At 43.1% G+C, this 22,034-nt stretch overlaps 1 protein-coding gene across 3 annotated transcripts in view; it reads right to left on the reverse strand.

The window, feature by feature from the left end:
• Nucleotides 1-4,875: 4,875 nt before the first annotated feature.
• MFSD6 (major facilitator superfamily domain containing 6) overlaps nt 4,876-22,034 on the reverse strand; it is a 400,661-nt gene continuing 383,502 nt past the window's right edge. For all 3 annotated transcript variants that reach the window (XM_085648803.1, XM_085648805.1, XM_085648804.1), the window contains one exon: nt 4,876-7,806. In XM_085648803.1, coding sequence (XP_085504929.1) covers nt 7,603-7,806 — 204 coding nt within the window. In that variant the 3' untranslated portion in view covers nt 4,876-7,602. The remainder of the gene's footprint in view (nt 7,807-22,034) is intronic.

A 22,034-nucleotide genomic window follows, 5' to 3' on the forward strand; every position in this document is an offset into this window, starting at 1 on the left:
CCCAAGTCCCAAATCAGGCCACAAGTATATCTTGGTTGTGGTGGATCATGCCTCCAGGTAGGTACCCGAAACCTGTACCTCCGAGGAGAATGAGTGCACGGATGCTTGTGAAAGCTCTCTTGGGGATCTTTTCTAGGGTTGGATTTCCAAGGACGGTAATTTCTGACCGGAAAACCAAGTTCATCTACTCTTATATAATAGAGATGTGGGAGCAAGCTGGTGTGACATACCACTTCTCCACAGCATATCACCCACAAACCAATGGTTTGGTGGAGTGATTTAACAAGACACTGAAGAGGATGAGGGATCTTCTCTTGCCATGTTTCTTGTTTGCCTACTGAGAGATGCCACAGAAGAGGGTAGGGTTCAGACCCTTTGAGCTTCTGTATGGACACTCAGTGCAGGGGCCACTCACCACAGTCAGAGAAGGGTGGGAAGGGACCTCAGAGTCTTCACAGACGGATGTGGAGACTCTGATTAGCCCCAGGAATAACATGGCACAATACAAAAGTCAGGCAAAGGAAAGCCTGGCCAGCCAAGGGCTGATGAAGGAACGGTAGGACTAGAAAGCTATGCTAACTGGGTATCAGAAAGGGCAGGAGATGTTGGTCTTAAAGCCTATTTGTCCTAGGGCTTTGGAGAACAAATGGTGTTGGCCATACAAGCTAGTTCAGAAGATTTCTGAGGTTAATTACTTGGTGGATATAGGTAAAGCAAGGGAACCCAAGTAGGTGTTTCATGTGAACAGTCTGAAGCCTTACCTCGGGAAAGGTTACACAGTGAATGTCATGGCTATGGCAGAGGAAGTTGAGAAAGACAGTGAGCCTTTTCTTGCTGCATAATGATATGGCAGGTGGAACTGTGGAAGGAGTTCAGTTAGCCCCTGAGTGAACTCCTGGACAACAGAAGGAATCTAGAGAGGTGCTGGGACGGTCTGCCAACCTCTTCTCACTGACTGTGGCCATGACATAGTGCAAAGTGGTACTGTTTAGATGAGGCACTTCCTTCGCAAAATATCTGGGTTTAAAATTTATACCATCATACCGCAACTTGTTTGCAAGCTAACTTCCATCCCCTTTTGAGGAAGAATGTTGGCTCTCATAGTAAACCACTTTCTTGTCTACGTTGTATAACTTTCCTAAAAATACCATTTTGCCCTGGAGCCTTTTCCTTACTCCGTCATTACTACAATAGATAAGATTTGGAGATTAATCTCCAACTTTGTAGGAGGCAGCTGGAAGATTTGGATAGCTCTTCGAAAGAAATTTTAGGATCCAAACGGAGGCGATATGAGTATGACAAATTTCAAGTCTTATGAAAGAGCTTCACAGCTTAGATATCTCTGGTGATGGTCACATAGGGAAATGGAGAAAGACTGTTGCTTCGTTAACCTATCCTTGCACAACACCCAATACGGAAATGCCCACTGCTTAAAAGGGACAGTACATTTGAAACGCTCGGAATTTTTGGGTGTGGGGGTCACATCGAGGGTCTGGCATGTAACGTTTCACAGGGAAAACTTGACAACATACTATTGCCCATTTAGTTCCTTCTTTGAGAATTCTGATTAAGTCAGTGGAAATGAACATCTGACCTCCTCCATATATAGGGTTTTGAGCATGGCAGGCATACCCTTTATATCGAAGTACCAGACAGTATGGGAGAAAGAGCTTGAGAGTTGGACTAGGATTTTGATTTTTAGGTCTCGCCTACGCAGCGCGTATGCGATGCATAGGAGGGGACCTCTTGGAATCGATTCGCTTTTTTGCCCAAAAACATGCACGCTTTGCATTGCTTTCAATTGCAACGCGTGCACGTTTGGCGTTTCCCTTACGGGAGCGAGCAGCGCCATCTGTTAGCAATTATCGCGCTCACTCGCGCAAGGTAAACGCTGCGCTCCCTGCTCTCGGCCGCACTCCCCCACCCCTACGCCGAGAGTGAGACGCATTTGTACTTGTTTCTACATCCCATGGCTTTTTTATTTTGTGATCATTCTTGCATTTAACTGCAAAATGGCCAATTCCAAACCAAAGATGTTGTTTTGGGGCAATGCATGATTTTGAGTGCATGCTTTTCCCAGGGTTGTCAGTCTCGAGCTCCCAACACCCCCCAAAAAATGTAGCTGAGGTTTTATGGATCAGAAAGTAACAACTGCTCCATTGATTTTCAAAGGGAACATGATCTCTGAGAGAGAACCCCCCCATTAGGGCCTGCCCGCTGGAGCAGAACCGCATGCTTTCACTGGGTGCTCGCTGGAGATGGCTCGTTTTGATATGGCTGACTTTCAAAGGGCGCTAATGCGACCGAGAAGAAGGAAGGAAAGTGGCCACAATAGCGCGAGGCTGTGGTTTGACCTTGCACTTGCCCTGCCTACGCCACACTTCAAAGGCCGGGGCCCATTGGTGTGGAATAGCAGTTCCTTGATGCTCAGTTTTAGGTTACGAGAGCAGCCGCTAAGTTCTGACCTGCCGAGCAGGTGAGCTAGTTAAGGACATAGATACTTGAGCCCGTTTCTTGCATAAGAAATTGATCATAAAATTAGCCTGAATGGATTCATCTTCAGTTGATTGCTGGAGCATCATATTTTGTTGCAGGTTGGCCCTGTGAGCCCAGGTGGGAAGAACACATTTCTTTTTTTTCAAATGAAAGTGTGATAAAAAGGAAAACCCACAAGGAAGCTGGGCTAGGTGTTCTCCGAAGAAAGTAGAAGAAAATCAAGTCTAACAGTGTAACATTAAGCATACATTTACCCACCTCTCTCTTTTTCTTTTATTTAGGATCTAAACCTGTCTCTCCTTCCTCCGCCTCCTTTGGCTGCTGTCATAGCTTCCACGTCTGCTGCTGCTTCCTCTTCGGGAGCGAGACAAAGGCCGGCGCCCCCGTACGTCGACCCAATTGCAACATTAAAATCGCAGAACCGCCCAAGTGTGTAAGTAGCCTTCAAGCAAGTCTGGTAGTCATTGTACTTTTTATGCCATATCTGCAGGACTCTTCCTCCTAATTGTGAATTCTGAACTTACCTTTGAATGTCTGCGGCTCTTAAGGTTAACCAATCAGTCCTGTATTTACTCTTTCGTACTATGCAATTGATATAACAAAAATCAATAAAAGGGAATAGTTCAGAAAATGATGTCCAACATTCTTGGGGCTGTCACAACTTTCCCATTTGTTGTCATGCCAAAAGTAAACACATGGAGAGTATGGGACACACGGTGGATCTATACAACTCCCTAAATGCACTTTTGTACAGCAAACTAGTCGGCATGTACTCTGTATTATTGAATGTACTAGGTTAAGGCTTTATTAAAAGGGAATCATGCATGCTGTACAATAATATGGCTTGGTACAGTGCCCGACGTCTTTGGCAGAAAAAGCATTTGTAAGTGTGTGATAACACAATCGCGCTGCACCCATGCTAGCCAGACATGGGAGCATTTTTGCTAAATGTGAACCTGGCTTGTAAACATCTATGGCTTATATCGGTGGCAGGCTGGGATTGGCTGATGTTGGGTAAGAGGACTCGGATAGCTCAGCTTCACCTGCCTCTTATATTTCTCACGTGTGTATGCTAGGTGAGTTGGTGTGAGATGGTAGGTGCCTGGTGAATATGGACGCTGGCCACCATGCCGGCGGTGGATACTTTGCTTTCTCCACAGGCTGTTGCCATTGAAATAGCTGATCCTAGTCAGGGCGAGTAGAGTGAGCATAAGGAACCGGAGAATTGTTATTTTTTACGCTTGTGTGTCAGCTTGCTATGAACTTTAATTTTGTTGATTTGATTTGAATGCAAGAAAATTGCAATATTGATCTTGGGCTGATGTTTACAAGCTGTACCAAGCAGTGGTTGATGCAGCCTTTTGGTAAGTTTTTCTATGTTACGCTTCACCTTTTATTGTAGTTTTGTGCAGTAGTGGGCCTCATAAACTGTGCTAGTAGTTTAACAAGCAGCAACTGCTCAGTATCACTTTTATTTAGTCACACTTTCGGTTCCTGTTCAAGAGTATGACCTCATCTGAATTGGCTACAGTTTCATTTGTCAGAAATAGCAGCACCGCGCCAACGTCCACTCTGATTGGCCCTTTAAAGAAGAAAACAAGCATTGGCATAGCCAATAGGTCTCGCCTTTGGGACCATATAAGTGTTTAGTTATCCAGCACAATATCCTTGGTGCAACAACATCAAGTGTTGCATGCCTAAACACTTATAAGGTCGCAAAGGCGAGACCTATTGGCTATGCCAATGCTTGGCAACAAAGGGCTCCTCTGGTACACAAGATACCAAAGTAGAATTAAACCCACTCATTGGCATTACAAATCAGAAAAACTCCATGCCATGCATGCTGGAAGGTCTGAAGGGATTTAGATACATCTTTTATAGTATTGTACCAGGCTAAAAGCTTTTAGGCAGAGTCCTGCGGTGAAATGACATTCATAACGAATCTGAGAATTATTCCTCCCCCCTTATTCCTGGACTTTTGCTAGAGTGGTTATCGGAGACAAACTGAAAGTAGGGAAGAGGAATAAAGATAGAATTTTTCTCTTAGTGATGTTGGTGAGGCATTTCATTCTGTGCAGGGGGGAACCAGTACGCCACCTTATAAGCTTCACTGGTACCACAGGTTGTAGCGCATTTTGGTAACCGAAAATACGTAACATGTTTTTGGAAAAATATGGTGACCGCTGTTGGACGTCTACTGGGTCTCCAGGGAACTTGCATACCCACATTGACAGCAGTCCAGATTATTAGTAGTCTGCCTTGGCTCAAAGGACTTGTTATAATTTTTTGCTAGATGTGGAAAGTGATTTGGGAGGGGTGAGGAGGTGAGGAATTACACTAATCATGTATCATTTGTTGGAATTATCCAATAATAAAAACTTTTTGAACCATAAACTTTAATATTTTCCAGTGTTTCGACAAGATCTGTACAGTTTATCCAATTCCCATTTTGCTTCGAGGAAGCGACATCACATGAAACATATAAATAATGGTATAGGTTTAAAGGCCACGTTTTCTAGTCATGACACAATACAGTACTTTCAAAGGCAAGTGCAAACATCAATTAAAGCTCTGAATCGACATGTACAAATCTGAACAAACATAACCCATAATTTCTCAGTAGAATGTCAAAGTAGAGTTACAACCTTTTTCAGAAAGGTTGTTTGTTTTCTTTCCAAATAGAAAAACATTTAAAATATTTTTTAACATTTAAAGTCGTAACAACAAAACAGCTTTTAGCGTGTCTTAGGTAAACAGTTTACAGGCACTTAAAAATTGCAAAAAGAGGGCAATGGATAGCATCCACTAAAACAGACTTTAAAACAAAAAACCTGGACCAAGGGACACTTTTAACTAGATGTAGCATCAGCACATGGCAGTGACCGAGATACAACCAGTAGGTTACATTTTAAATCCACACCAAAGGTCATATATCCAGTTTAAATATTTTAGAAATATAATTCAAAACATAATTTATGCAAGCCACAAAATAGGTTTAGGTTTGCAACATGCACATCACATGAATTTAGTCTACACAGGAATTGGTCATGTTTACCATGCCTGGATATTATACAGCGTATTGTAAAATACAAATCGTACAATTTGGTCCCAAAAACAAACGTTTTACCTATCGGTGTTCTACTAACTAAAATAATAAATACCCAAGGCACACAGCGGTACAAAGGACTTTCCCTTTTTCGTTTGGGCCACTAGCGTGCATGGTGGATGACCCAACATGATATGCTGTGTGTGCATTTTTATTTACTTTAAGGGCAAGGGGGGCACGAGCTATAGAGGTATTGTGCAGGGTCATGGAAGGGTGTCCTGCACGGCCTACTCACAACAGGACGTGAAATCATGGATTCTCCTCACTCACCTTTGACACCTCTTCAAAATATTCTCCAAATACTATTGGAGCTACAGTCACCAACATTTAGCACAAGTACAAACTCTATGTACGTCATTCCTCTTTTGAAGGGCAATTTCATGTGTGCCTCGATAAGAAGAAAACTCAATATACATTTGTGATAAAAATGGATGAATTTGGGAACAAACGTTCAGATGCCACAAGTCCATCGAATTGTTCCTCATAAAGAACAATTTGGGGAGAAAACATTAACCCATTTAACATTAAAGCTGGGTTTTGAGAGTAAGCCATTGAAATCATATTCAAGAACTTGATTGTATTATACGCTCACTATTACACTGCAGCTGTATGCAGCAATAGCTCATGTATGAGAATCCTGGAGGCCACCGGAAGTTTTGGCAAGCTAAGGATCCAAGTTGAGGCAGGCGGTAGTCTCTAGGATGCTCCACTTGAGGTACTTTTTCACTTGAGAGAGCAGAGAGGGAGTGTTAGCAAGATGGGAAAGTTCTGCTTAAGACCTCTTTAATGATGTGCCCAAGAAGAACTTTCTGAGCTTTGGTAAGCAACAACAGCACTGTCGGTATTTTTCTTTTGCAATTGTCCAGACAAATAGTGATTTTAACTTTTTTCAAAACAAAACCGTTTAAAACTAAAGCTCCCAGCATGTGCTTTAGGCACCAGGTGTACTTTTTTAATCTCTATCAACATTTCATTCAAATATGTAGGACAAAAGGAAACTTTACGGCCTGCTGAATGTCTTCGAACTTAAAAAAAAAAAAAGGGGATTGCCAACGTGGTTTCATTTAGAGAGTTTATCTGATGGATTTGTAAAAAGAATAATTGCAAAAAATCTATCGATAACGAAATTGTAAAATTACTTTCTTCATAAAAACATAAATGTACTAGGTTTAACGAGTGCCAGAGGACACTGCTAAGATTGGTGTTGAAAGAAGTAACATAATTGAGAGATTTACCTAATCAGAGCTGACAAGTAAAGACAGGCAGTGCTCTAGGTGAAGCATGCATGTTGATGAAAGCAAGGAGAAATAACTCGAGGTACCCTTGATACCACACAGTTTCTATAGACCAAAAGAAAAGCACAAACCTAAACTCGACGCACAGCTCTTAAACATGAACAGGAGATCTCAAGACAATCATAAAGATGCTAGGACATGGCCACTCTAAAAAATTGTGTTTAGGGTAACTTCAGGCGCGTTTTTGGTATTTGTAAGAAAACAAATTCGGCTGTTTTCACTCACACATTTTCTCCTTTTCTTAGCAACACAACCTATGATACGCTTAAAACGGCAAAGTGCTTCTTGAAAATAAATTCAGGGGGTTGCTATGGTTGAAAGACCCTAAAGCTATGTATGGTTCAGATACAAACTATGTCCAAAATAGTTCGTACAACACAAACCAGCGTGATATACAGGCTGGATGCTTCAAACTACCTCTGTCACAAGAGGAAGGCAGAAAGAACCCTTACTGCTAAAACTAACCTCATCATTTTATGCTGGGATGAAAAAAGATGGCATTGTCCCAAATAGTGCAAAGTGTATGCCTTTTTTCCGTGCTTCACGCTGGGATGCCCTACTAGTAATTTTTATTAATGTTCTACAGTGACATACCTTCATCTGATGAAGGCAGTTGTAGCATACACTCGAACTTCATATCCACTACTGACTGCAGAAGTTGGGGGGGGATGCTAGCATTTTGTAGTTCTAATAGGAGAAAGGTAGTTATGAGTCGGATTCATTCTGCCTATTCGTGTCAGATGACAGATTGTTGACATCCTGGGGTAGTTCAACAGTGGCTGGTTGGCTTGGCTGTATCTGCAGCTCAGGGGTTGCAGCAGGAATTGATGGGTCTCCGTTTCCTATCTGGGTGGATGGTCTTACTCGATCCCGGGGCTCAAGAGCTTCATTTTGACTGTTTATGTTTATCTGCAAAAAGGATTAAAAAAGAAACACAAGAAACACGTGGAGTCAAACCCTTTAGAAGAGTTATATCTTGCAAACAGAAAAAAGTATTAATTATTTTCTGGTCCAATTTATAGCTACAGTTGTATCTGTTTAAGTGGAAATTATGATACAATCACTACAAGAGTTCTTCTAATATCCCAATGCACTCAATACAAATACGTTTCAGCTCAAGCTGAATAGTACAAGAATTGCAAGCAAACAGTGTATCGAATGCAACACAGAAGAGAAAGGGTATAAAGCAAGTTGTTATAAATACAGAACAAGCACTGGCAATAAGAATAGGTATGGCTTTGGCTGGCAACCTTTTAGTTTGTCAGTGCTTGTCTTTTTTTGTAAAAGTTTTTATATAACTTCTTTTTTGGGGCAGCGGTCGAGCATTCACTAAAATAAACTAGGAAACATTAGTTAAAAGCATTTATTTTGTTTTAATAAAAACGCATTGCTTGCTATAATGGTGCTTTGCACTGGTTTTAAAAAGAAAATCACTTTTTATAGTCAGGATATTGTGTTCTGATCCATCAGTGTTGTACGCAGTATCAATGGCAAAGTTGTTGAGATGGATGTGGACAATTAGATCTAAGCTTCTTTTAGTACATTGATGAATGAAGGCTTCTGTCGCCAATAATAGTAAGCTATATCTTAATGCTGGTATTTAAAAAAAAAAAACTTTTTACCAATTACAAGTATTCATTTTACCTTACAACATTGAGCAAATGTTTTTTAATGTGTTTGATTCTCTCTTTTTATCTATATTTTATTGTATTGATCTTTATAGAACTTGTGATATATGTTTTTATGTGAACTGCTTTTATAACATTTTTGTCGAATAAAACTTAAGTTTACTGAAAGAAGAAATACTTTTTTAATCTGTGACAAAGTGTTTTTTAGGTAGTGTGTTTTTTAAAACGAAGTTGCTTTTTAAATCTGCTGCTTTGCACAGATGTTTAAAAAAAAAAACTTTTTAAAGTTGGCTGCTTTGCACTGAAAACCAAGGGGGAGTGGTGGAAACTACCATAGAGCATGGGAGCACTTATAGTAGTATACTCCCACCATAGAGACAACAGTCAGATCAGCGCTCTAGCAGTTGAATTGCTCTTGGCCTCATATGATAGCTGGGGCACGCAGCAGGTGCGCCGCTGGAGCGCTAAAGGCAAAACCGTTTGTGCGCCAACGGGACTAGAAACCACCCAAGTAAGGTAGCATTCATCGCCCGGCAGCTACTCACACTCAGACCACCACCCCTCTTACTCCTCTGCCTTCCTCGAAACCTAGAAAGCAGGGAACTATTTTGCTCAAAGTGCAACTTTTACATGGTTACAGCAAAGAAAGTCAGTCCAGAATTCCTACGAAAAATCATTGCTGGAATATTTTCCTAATTAATTGAAGGTCCCTTCATCGCCATAAAACAGAGCTATCAATGTTGATAAAAAACAAACTGCCAGATACCATTTTCCTTACGCTAACTTGGCTTCACGAGAACGCCATACCGGACATTAACCAAACACTCTCCACAGGGTATTAACATATGTGCAGGAAAGATTGTTTAAATAAAGTGGGCGATGGCATTGCAATAGTCTTAAAAGATTCCTACAAATGCGTGTCCAACTGCCTTCCAATTCTTGAATGTGGGAATCTCTCATTCACAATAAATCTGTCACCCACCTGCACCTTCTCAGGGGTATAGATATACAGACCTTTTGGACTCTGTTCTAGGTTCCCTGAGTCCCTCCCAGACATTTTGGCTAGCCTTGCACTTGAAAAATCGAATATTACTCTTCTAGGTGACCACAATATACATTTTGATGAGCTTACTAAGCCACCCGCAGCAGGTAAAATACATGACATGGATGTTATTCAGCTCACGCAAAGAGTTGAAAGCCGTACACACATGAAAGGACACCTCCTTGATCCGGTTTTTAGCAATGATCACGAAATCATTGTAAAAAGTCCACGTCCTATGCAGACCATTTTTTAATCCCTATCACATTTGATAAGTATGCGCCCAAGACTGGGATTAAAAACACTCCTGACCGTAGATTGTCTAAACTGAATACAGTGGAATAGACTATATCCCTAGTCTTGACCAAACCTATATTAGCAGAAAACTCGGATTCTGCCAACACGGAATTCGAAGAATGGATCACACAGTTTCCGGATTAAAATATCCCAATAACACTGACCAAAAGAGGACAAAAAGAAAAAGAAAAAAAACACACCCTGTTTTACCTTCCATCTTGTTTCCCTGTAAAAAGAATGTAGAAAACGTGAAAGGAAATGGAGAAAAAAACAATGAGGATCACCATAAAACGGATAATCGAACTGCAATTAGAAATTATCATATACAAATTCAAAAGGCCCAAGCGTCCTACTATGAAATCGAAAAAATTCCAGGCATCGCACGCCCTTAGAGAACCTTTTAGAATTGTGAAATCCCTTAACACTCCAAAACCTGGAAACACTTTACCCACCCCCTCGGCACACTGCTGTGAGATGGATTAAGCCACGCCCTATTTACAACACTCAGTTAGCATAACCGAGATCATGGTTAACAAGCAAGCTTGTCGTTTCTGCTGCGCTGCACACAACACTGTTGTTATGTGTTATTCATTTTAGAAATGCTGACTCGACTTTGCCTTACAGGATAACGAACTGTTGTTGCACATTCTTAACCGTGAAATGTGCCCTTGGTCTGTACATCATGCAAAGAACGCGTCTGGGTCACTAGAAGGTACAGAGTGTTGTATTTAGATTGATCGTACCACTTGTTAGACATATCATGCATACTGCTGCCAATATTTGAAGGACAAGCGTCTTTAATATTGCAGAACAGTTTGGTTTTACATTCATTCGAACAAGAAGAGCTGATGCATGCTGTGAGAGCTGATCCTTTGATGTGATTCTACTAAGCTGATCTATACGGTATGGGGTCCCCCCTGTTAGCCTAAGAGACCTTCTAATAGTCTAATAATAATAATGTATTGGATTATAGTGAAAGGAGTGTGGCCGTAGACCACTGTCATTAATAGTATGATTGCTCCTTTCATTCTATATGGTATTGTAATAATGCTCATGATTCTGATCTGTACTGTTAGTCTGCTAGTGTTAACCAAAGTACTGCATCTTAGGACACGAGGTTTATAAAATAAACTCTTTACTCTTTACCGTGTCTGTATTATTATGTTGTGGACTAATAAATAAGTACGAACAGGTATTTCGGATTCCCACCACTCCTGAGAAATATCTAAGTCGCTTGTTCTGGTTTGTCTATACATTGGGACCACCTAGCTAGATCTAGGTTAACGAATGAGATACTAAGCTAGTCGGATAAGGGGTTCTGGGTTCTGAGGGGAGTTTTCTGGTACACCACAATTCTCTGAGGTCCTGGTCTCCTGCGCATAGCTCTGTGCAAAAGCAGAATCCCTGCAACATGGCGCACCTAACGTTTGGTCTTAAAGTCTGAGACGCTTTAGTAGTGCAACAACCCTCACTCTCGTTTCCGGAAAACTTGAGTGACGGTTTAACCTACCTAGGTTTAGACTAAAGGTTCTATCAAGCTTGAAAATTAAAAAGGTTATAATTTTTGAGCCCAAGTGCTACTGTGAATATCGTTGTTACTCTTTAAGGAGTCCTTATGTTGGTTAATATTCCCGCTCATAGTAGGGTTCCTCTGCGCGCTCATTTGAGGGCGTATGGGTTACCGGATGACGGGATGTCCGTAGTCTTTGTGGTCAGTGCTGATACCACCTACCCGTATGAGTTCTTTTACTCATGGGTGACTATTGCGGAGGTGGATACGGACGATAATTTGTTCCACGAATATACAGCCTCGGCTGTTCCTGCGGCTTATGCCCCGTATAGGACTCTGGAAATTCCTATTTCTGCCTGGCAGCATACAATTTGGTTTAATGGCGCCCTCCCCCATGAGGTCGTATCGGCGAGAATGGGCCCGTTGTCAATTGCAGGGGCTACATGGCCGGTACTGGCCGGATATACTCCACACCCACGCTACCTGACGGTGGGAGTGGGTGATTTACGAACGCTACACACAGCCCTGATTACAGTCCATAGGGCTTTAGTGCAGTATGTGTCACGCACAGTTCAGGTGGGAGCACCTGCGGTTGCTGGACACGGGGCGGATCACCATCACGCGGTGGTGATAAGCCCTGTTATGGTTAACGCGGTTGTCGGCAAGCGCCCCCTCAGTAAGGATGAATTTCCTTACTGGCTTGCGGAAAAATTTGATCAATTAGAAGCCGTGTTTCCAAACACTACACCTGTGGATAAACACAGGATACTCACCATTACTTTGCCGAAAGACCTGGTCCCTGAACATGTTGATTGTGACAATTGGGGCAAAGTCTTTGCTGCGACATATTCGAAGTGCTACGGCACTCCGTCTATGGCTGTACTACCCTCCGTCATCAAGAAAGTTCAAGAAAGTCATGGTGCGGAGGCAGCTATTGAGTTAGGAATGAGGCTTGTCGACAGTTTCGATGTGGTTTGTTCCATGGTAATGGGCAACCTCAAAGGAGATGCCATGCAGTTCCAAGTTGGTAATATGCTGGAGCTTTTGGCTGATGCCGACAAGCCTAGGCAGTTCGCAAAAATTATCGCGAAAGCCTATAGGATGGTTGGACGTAGTGCCTTGGGTGTGAAATCCACCATCTAAATTCCAGATGTATAACAACAAACTAAGGTGAGTTCGTCTACAAAAGATGAAAAGCCCAACTTTCCTAAACAGAGTTGGCGAGCCAAAAAACAAGAGAAGTAGCAACAGAAACAGTTTTCTCGTCCTGCCTCACCAGTTCAGTCGTATAGTGAACGCACTTATGATTTGCGCGATCGTACTCGTATTAAGTCACCTGATAGGTTTCAGGTCTCTGAACAACGCTCTCCTCGTTCTTCACAGGAAACATCGACTTCGCACTCTGGTGGTGGAGAACGTGGAAGAGGATGGGGCACTCAAAGTCGAGACCAGCCCCGCCAGACTGACGGTAAAGGCAAGCAGGAAGACGCTGCCAGACCACGTCCACCGTTTCAGAAAAAGAAAGTTGCTGCTATCTCAGCGAGATATGCCTCAGATGGTCAGGACACAGCTTCGGAACCTGACATGGGCACTAACGCTGCTCGACAGCGCGGCGGAAGTTACAGTAGTGCGGGAAGAATTGCGTCCATTTCTGGAGGCGACAGCAACTGACATTTATGTAACAGTCGAAACTGCTGATACTCGCGTAGCCCCCCCGGAAAGATTATTTGAAATAGTCCTTAATATTGAGGGTGACATACAACGCAAAATTAAAGTGGTTTTTTGGGATAATCTTACCACCACATATGATATTCTTTTGGCGGAGAAAGATTGGCCTCCGGCTTTCGTTTTAGACGCCCCTAGGGGAGAGGAAGTTATACTTCCTTCCTTTGGGCACGCAGTGCCCACGGAGGAGTCTACTAGGTTGGCCGGGGAGTGGGCGCAGGTGCTTGCGCCTGCGTTATATCGTAATCAGGTTGGCTGGGATAAATGTTCTCCCAATCATGAGATTCCATTGCGATCCGATCCCCAGCCTCAACCACAATATCCCATGCGTCGCGAGGCTAGACCTCACGTCGCGTCAATCCTTGAACAATTGGAATATCAAGGAGTAATTGAGACATGTGTGTCACCCATGAATAATCCTTTATTCACTGTAACGAAGCCTGACGGGTCGTACCGCCTAGTTTTGGATTACCGGCATTTAAACACACATTGCCGGACGTGTGCGGTACAAAATACTCATAGTTCGGCTCTCGTAGATAGTCTTGTGAGAAAACGTTTCAAAACTACGCTCGACTTATCCAATGGCTTTTATTGCCATAATCTGGCCCCTCTTAGTTATGAGTGGACAGCATTTACTTCGGGTGGCAAACAAAAATTGTTCAAGAGACTCCCAATGGGCTATAAGAACAGCCCTGGAGTTTTTGCCGCTCGCGTGGTGTCTCTCTCTTAGAGATGGTAGACCCGGAAGCATACTCGTATGTCGATGACATCTATTTGACAGACGACGAGTTGCTTCCACACCTTGCTCGTGTGGATAACATAGTGACTATGTTTGCAGACTTCGGTTACAAGTTTAACTTTAAGAAGTCGCACATTGCTGAATTTACAGTGTTATTCTTGGGGTACGAACTCAATAATGAAGGTCGAGGCTTGGCACCGCAGTTCCTTGAGAAATGCGCAAACCTTCGTATCCCTACGACACTGAAAAAACTACAATCCTTGCTGGGTTTTCTGAATTTCGGTTGATCCTACATTCCTGATTATGCCCAGCGTATCAAGACACTTTATACCTTGATACAACCAACTTATACCAGATCTTGCTGGCTGCCAGAGCACTCGTTGGCATTATATACTTTGCAAACTGATCTTCTTACAGCTAAATATCTAAAAACTCGTGACAACCACAGCAACCCGGTCATTAGAATTGTTCCTGGCGCGGAAGGTTTCACGTACTTAACGTTCAATGAGGGTGACACAGTCCCCATTGCTTACAAATCTCATCTGTACACTTCGGCTGAGCTGCGATTTTCCACTGTTGAAAAAGTATTGACAGCAGTTCAGATGGCGATCCTGAAAGAACGAGCGCTATCACAAGGAAAGCGCATGCTGGTGGTAACACAGTTTCCTGCTCTTGAAGCAGTCACTAAAGCTACTGTACCAAATTCTAAGGCTTTGCATCCGAGGTGGATACAATGGGCAACCTCCTTGGCTTCGCCAGACGTCGAATACATCTTTGACGCGGCGTTGCAGACTCAAGAAAGTTTGGAGTATGAATTTGTTCATCCAGCTCCACAGTCATTGCGCCCTATCGAGGAATACCATTGTGTCATATACACTGACGGGTCGGCGCAACCCGCAACTGGATCAAGGCACACTTATTCAGCGGTTTGCGCAATTGTAGTCGGTACTTTCGTGAATGGAGAGTTCAAATCTGATGCAGTGCATACGCAGTCATTGGGTGATTGTACCGCGCAACTGGCGGAGCTTCGTGCTCTGGTGCTTGCACTTGAGTTTGCTGATCACAGAGTCACTACTCTTATAGTGAGTGACTCTTACTACTGTGTTCAATCTTACAACGACAATATACTTTTTTGGATTATGAATGGTTTTCGTGACTCCAAAGGTTGCTCAGTAAAGCATAAAACGATTTGGGCTAGAGTGTCAGAACTCAAAGGGAGTCTGCCGCTTGTGGATGTAATTCACACTCTTGGTCACCAACGAGTTGGTGTCCATGCTGTCGGTAACAGTTTGGCTGACGAGGCAGCTAAAACAGCAGTGGCGACATATTTAGTAGCAGCAGTTACAAGATCAAAATATAAGATAGATGCAGACATCTTAGCAGCTATAGCTGCTTCTGAGACAGGGACAAACTTCCCTAGAGGTTTTCCTTCTCGATACCATTATCACTTAAGTCCTGATAACGTCCCATTAGTGAGGATTAACGACGTTGGTGATAGATTGATTCCCAACGCGGACTGCAGACCAAATTTGATAACAGCTGCCCACGAGGGTGTTGCGTCTGCGCATGCTGGAGTGTCAGCAACTGTCTCTCTTTTGCAGCAACGTTATTGGTGGTACGGTTTGTATAAACAAGCGCTGGCTTATGTACTTAATTGTGACATTTGCCAGCAGATCAAACCTTCTTCTGTTGCGCGTCCACCTCCAACGCAGCTGCATATATCTAATCAACAACTAGTGTGTGTTTATTTAGATCACTGCGGTCCTTTTACCTCTGATACTGCGTACAAGTACATCTTGGTTGCAGTGGATTCGTGCACACATTTTCTGTGGGTGTGGCCACAAAGGAGTGCTGATGCCAGGACTGTCATCAAAGCATTGCGTGTCTTTATAGGGAGTTTTGCGTGTGGTACCCTTCACTCTGATCAGGGCCCGGCGTTCGCCTCTAAGGCTTACAAAGAGGCTATGAGAAGTTTGGGGGTCCAAGTCAAATTTTCGTCTCCATACCGGCCTGAGGGCAATAGTGTTGTGGTACGGATGAACCATGACCTAAAGCAATCGTTGACAGCCAAGGTGTTAGGTACAGGCCGGAACTGGCTTGCCCACTTGTATGACGTCCAACGTGCACTTAATAATCTCCTTAGAAGGTCTCTGAGTGGGCGGACCCCGTACATGATGCTCTTTGGAGTGAGAATGTTTGTTCCAGACCTTGATGGTCTAGACATGGCGGCAGCTGCCGCGCCTTTTGACCTCGATGACCACTGTGCTGTATTACAGAATCTACAAGAAGCAAGAGACACTCTAGCTAAGGAACACGTGCCCTCTACATCTGAAGAAGCGCTCCTGATTCCGGTGGTCGGCTGGCTGCCTCGAGTTGGTGATCTGGTCCGTGAGAAGGTGGAGAACAAGAAGGAGTTTGCCCCCTCTTATCGTGCACCAGTCCCAGTGCTTGGAGTATTGGGTACACGTACAGTTGTTTTACCACCGCTTCCTGGTCGCAAGGAAAAAAGGTACATTTCAATTGAAAATGTCAAGCTACACAGGGTGGCCGATTCTCCATAGTATGACACCTTCGGTTTCCTGCCCTTCAATGCTGAGAAACTCTGTTGTGTTGCCACCCTCTGTCATCGTGCCTGAGGTTTCCGTTGAGATGAATACAGTAACGGATCCACCACCTAATGCTGGTGATGTGCCCGCTGATCCTGTGTATGCTTATCCTACAGAAGTCGCTTTGCCCCTATTAAATACAACAACACTTATCCAGTCACATTCTTCCTTTGAAACTGAATCATTGACTTCCACTGTCCCTTCCAAAATCTCTATATTTTTTGCCTGGTTCAAGAGACATTTTTTGGTTGCACCTTGGACTTACATCTGGTTGGTGCTGATTTGTATTTTTTTTATTCATGACAATTGGCTTTGTGGTAGTGTTTTTTAGACTTATCAACGGACACTACCTGAATGAGCGTTCTACAATTCAATGAATTGATGGAACTTTGGCCCCCCATTCCTCATCACACATCATGAAAAGAGACCAGACGTTTGTGAACATCACCGCCTGGCCTGTACGTGATGGGATTGCTTGGGATGCGGTGAACTTTCAAATTCATGGTCCCACCGAAGTTATTAATGTGCCAACTGTTTTTCGTGTTTCTATGGGTGATGTAGTTAAACAAAACATCCGCTCAGATGATTGGGATGTACAAGCAATAGAAGCACTGTTTTCTGATTTAAAAATATTATGCTGCATTTGATGCTGAAGACCTGTATTTCAATACTGCAAACTATGATGAGCAGTTTTGTTTTCAACATTATGGCACACATTTCCTACACAGAGCAAATAAATTTCGAAATTTTGTTAATTTCACACAATGGGAACATTGTCCTGTCCCTATGACCGGCAGCTCTGCCACTTTATTGAAAAAATTCACATACTTTTCGGATTTTAGTGTGTCAAACCCTGAGTCTTTTTATTTTAAGGTAGCGGTAGAACCCACTTCTAAGGTCAGACTGACACACACAAAATTATTATATTCCAAATCCTTTATGGAGGAATTGGCTATTGGAGGTTATGACGTATGGAAAGCTACTGTCGATCTTAAATCGGTTTGGGGAACTAAACCATGGCAGGTACAGGGAACAGAAGCTTTGCATCGTGCCTGTCTTATCCCAAACCATATTTTATTTTTAAATTCATCTATTTTTCAGACCACCTGTTTTGGATTGGCTATATCTAAAAAATTAATTTCACCCTCGATCCCTGATCTGGGTGCCTATCCGGGTTGGGAAAATCACTCAGATCTGTCCCTTACTATGTTGCAGTCGCTTGTTTCCAATGGCATCTTCAATATTTCGACATTGAATCCTGAGGGTTGGTTGATATGGCAAACAAGCTCAGATTCCTGTCAACGTCGGTTTCTGGATTTGGCTCCAGGATATACACAACTTAGGGTTGACCCTCGTTTTACATCTTCACACACAGTGACTCCCTACTCTGTAGGTAAATTATGTCAGTCATGGCTGCAACATTCCACGTTAACTTCAGTTAAGCTTCATTTATCACGATTAAATGACAAAATAGATTTGAATGATTTTATTAAGGGTCCTGCAAATGCCAGGTCTAAACGATGGGCTTATGCTATTTACAATGAAATCTGGAAATTGTCGCAAATTGAAGCTGCTTCTAGATTACGTGCTATTGACCAGGCCAATATGGAAAAAGTATTGGCTGTGATAGATAATAGTATTAATACGTTGTCTTCTAGAATTTATACATTAGATAATATTGTTTCTTCTGTCGTAGACATTGTGCAAGATGATGTATCTGTGTTGTATCATGGTCAAAATCAGTTGTGTTCAATTATGCAGTTTGCATGGACATTGCAAACGTTAAAGGCAGGGAAAGTCCCTTGGGATTACATTAATATTTCATCATTGTTCCTGCCGTTTAATTTGACTGAAAAACAGCAGTTCATGTCCATGAAAGATGCAACTTATGCATTGCTGCACATTGAAAAATTAGAACCTTTACCTTTTTCTGTAGCTGAGTTAAATTCAGCCGTGTGGTTAGTTCACGGATTAGTAACTTTACCGTTCAGTTTGTTCAAGTTTAGTTCGTGCATGAAACACTATGCTATCGGCAGATATGAACAACTTGGTGATGCGTTTCTGCATGAAGTTTGGTCACTTCCGTTCACTTACAGATGCGTGAGGGATGGCAAGGAAGTTTACTTAAAAGGTGAAGATTGCAATTCCGCTCCTGATCACTCTGTTGTTTGCAGACATATACAATTACATCGCGCTTGCAATATACACGCTCCTAATTTAGCTTGTGTCCTAAAGGGGATTCCAATGCCAGTTATAACGTCTTCTTTTAAGCTGCTTGCTAACGGTAGTTATTTGCTTTTAAATAGTGAAGCTTGCTGTGGGATGCTAGTGGGTATTCTTAACATAGTGACTGTTTCACAAAAAGTAGTTTGCTGTAATAACGTCCTTTTCCTGCCCCCGCAAGGCCGACTCGATATATCCATCTGGCCAGCGATTCCAACCTTGAACGCAGAGTTCAATAGGATGAGCAGAATAAGGGCTCTTTTGTCTAAAAAAGAGGTGGCGTTGACTTCATGCCGTGAAACATTTCTTCTTAATGTTGCGAACACACGCACTGAGGTACAAGCTCTTTTAAATACCGACCTCCCCCTCCATTTTGGAACCTTGATTCAAACTATCTTTAATGCTTCGTCTACGACTGGCCTTGTTCATTTTTTTTAAATTGTGGGCTCCGGCCTCGTGACATCTTTCCAGACTGTTTTTGGTGTGATCCCCGCATTTTTACATTCTATTTTTTCAAGTGTCTTCGGAGGGTTCCCCTTACTCCTCGCTTTGGTGGCTGGGATCCTCTTGCTGATTTGCGCACTTCGATATGGCTGCACACCGGGAGTTGCAAGACAGAATGCTGCGCTTGCTCCATCTTCGTAGCCGGATGCTTGATTTCTACGGCATCTTACCACTGGCGGTATTAAGCGTCAAGTATGGATTGTCTTTCCAGTTTCCCTTTTTTACGTGTGTGCAACCTGTTTTTCATTGCCTAGATTGTCCCTTCCAATGGGCTCTGGACTTGTGCCTGTCAAACTTGGCGTCACCTGACCCGGATTTTGATGAACTAATGTGTCCCTTAGTGGCTCATGAATTCAACTGTTCTGGTGTCGGGTTTATGGCTTTGGGTGCTGCACACGGAGTCCTTGGAAACTGGGATATCGGAGAGGCAGCTATTGAATTCCTTGAAAGGAGTTATATCGAGGAGACTGACAGTTGTCCTATTATGGTGCTGGATGCTCCGATAATTGATGAACATGTGTGTTCCTTTCCTTTGCTCAACTGGATGGCAGATACTTTTGCGGAACGCTCCAATGATTTCCTCTTGGAAGCAGTCGCAACTTATGGTGCATATACCTTCATGGATTGACTGATTGCCATTGTCAATGCTGCTTGCATCCAGAATTGTTAATTTTCTACGAAAATTTTGCTTATTTTTTAGCACATCATTTTTCATTTTCTAAACGAACATTTTTTTATTCTCAGACTTTACACTTACCTTATATACCCTTGGTTCCGCTCTAAATCACTTGAACTCTGCGTTCTTGATAAGTGTATCCCTATTGGTTAGTGCTCCAAACATGGGGGGGTGTGAGATGGATTAAGCCACGTCCTATTTACAACACTCAGTTAGCATAACCGAGATCATGGTTAACAAGCAAGCTTGTCGTTTCTGCTGCGCTGCACATGACACTGTTGTTATGTGTTATTCATTTTAGAAATGCTGACTCGACTTTGCCTTACAGGATAACGAACTGTTGTTGCACATTCTTAACCGTGAAATGTGCCCTTGGACTGTACATCATGCAAAGAACGCGTCTGGGTCACTAGAAGGTACAGAGTGTTGTATTTAGATTGATCGTACCACTTGTTAGACATATCATGCATACAGCTGCCAATATTTGAAGGACAAGCGTCTTTAATATTGCAGAACAGTTTCGTTTTACATTCATTCGAACAAGAAGAGCTGATGCATGCTGTGAGAGCTGATCCTTTCATGTGATTCTACTAAGCTGATCTATACGGTATGGGGTCCCCCCTGTTAGCCTAAGAGACCTTCTAATAGTCTAATAATAATAATGTATTGGATTATAGTGAAAGGAGTGTGGCCGTAGACCACTGTCATTAATAGTATGATTGCTCCTTTCATTCTATATGGTATTGTAATAATGCTCATGATTCTGATCTGTACTGTTAGTCTGCTAGTGTTAGCCAAAGTACTGCATCTTAGGACGCGAGGTTTATAAAATAAACTCTTTAAACTTTACCGTGTCTGTATTATTATGTTGTGGACTAATAAATAAGTACGAACAGGTATTTCGGATTCCCACCACTCCTGAGAAATATCTAAGTCGCTTGTTCTGGTTTGTCTATACATTGGGACCACCTAGCTAGATCTAGGTTAACGAATGAGATACTAAGCTAGTCGGATAAGGGGTTCTGGGTTCTGAGGGGAGTTTTCTGGTACACCACAATTCTCTGAGGTCCTGGTCTCCTGCGCATAGTTCTGTGCAAAAGCAGAATCCCTGCAACACTGCAACAAATTGGCAGCATTCTTTCAGAACAAAAAAGCAGATATTCAGCGGTCTCTACAAAAGAACAGAATTTTAAATTCCCTCACATCAGAGAAGTGTATGCCCAAGACATGCCACATTGGCCTGCCTCTCCCCCAACCCCATCACGAGGAAGAACTTCCTGCTCTTCTCAGCAAGGTCACATCAGAGTCCCCGCTTGACCCCGCACACCCACACACAATGTCACAAGGAGCTCCAGCCACCTTCTCCACTATATTGGAGCTCCTTAACTTGTCCGTTCACAAATCTTCCTCAGAGGCTGTTCGTGGAAAGGAACTTTTGTGGGGATATCTACATCCCTCTGGGACTACAGGTACCATAAGGCGAATGCGCAGACTAATTGAGCAGCCTATAGGGGGCGCGCAATTAAATAAGTTCCTTACCTGCAGTTCCGGACTGCGCCTGTTCCTTTCCACAAACAGCCTCTGAGGAAGATTTGTGAAACGCGTCAGGCAGTGGTGGTTGGGCTGCTAATGGTATCAGCAGTCCGGGGTTCCTGACGGATGAATGGGCTGCCACTTGAGGCCCGTGTCCACGCTCGAGTGCCTCTCAAATTGTTGGTGCAAGCCTGAGCTGGATCTATAGGCGGCTGCCAAGTCGCCGAGAGAAGCACCACCCCGTGAACCTGGGAGCCACAGAGGATTGCATCAGGCAGCCTCGTGATGTGGGGCGTAGGACACTTGAATTGAGGGAACCCCTGACTATTGAGGCTCATTTGGGGGCTTGAAAATTCCGGCAGGAGATTGAACGCAGTTTTGTGGGGATATCTACATCCCTCTGGGATTACAGGTACCATAAGGCGAATGCGCAGACTCATTGGGCCGCCTATAGGGGGCGCGCAATTAAAGAAGTTCCTTACCTGCAGTTCCAGACTGTGCGTGTTCCTTTCCACGAACAGCCTCTGAGGAAGATTTGTGAAACGCGTCAGGCAGTGGTGGTTGGGCTGCTAATGTTATCAGCAGTCCGGGGATCCTGACGGATGAATGGGCTGACGCTTGAGGCTCGTGTCCGCTTGAGTGCCTCTCAAATTGTTG

This window comes from Triturus cristatus, chromosome 3_2 (genome assembly GCF_964204655.1).
Source record: "Triturus cristatus chromosome 3_2, aTriCri1.1, whole genome shotgun sequence".
In the NCBI taxonomy this organism is placed as follows: domain Eukaryota; kingdom Metazoa; phylum Chordata; class Amphibia; order Caudata; family Salamandridae; genus Triturus; species Triturus cristatus.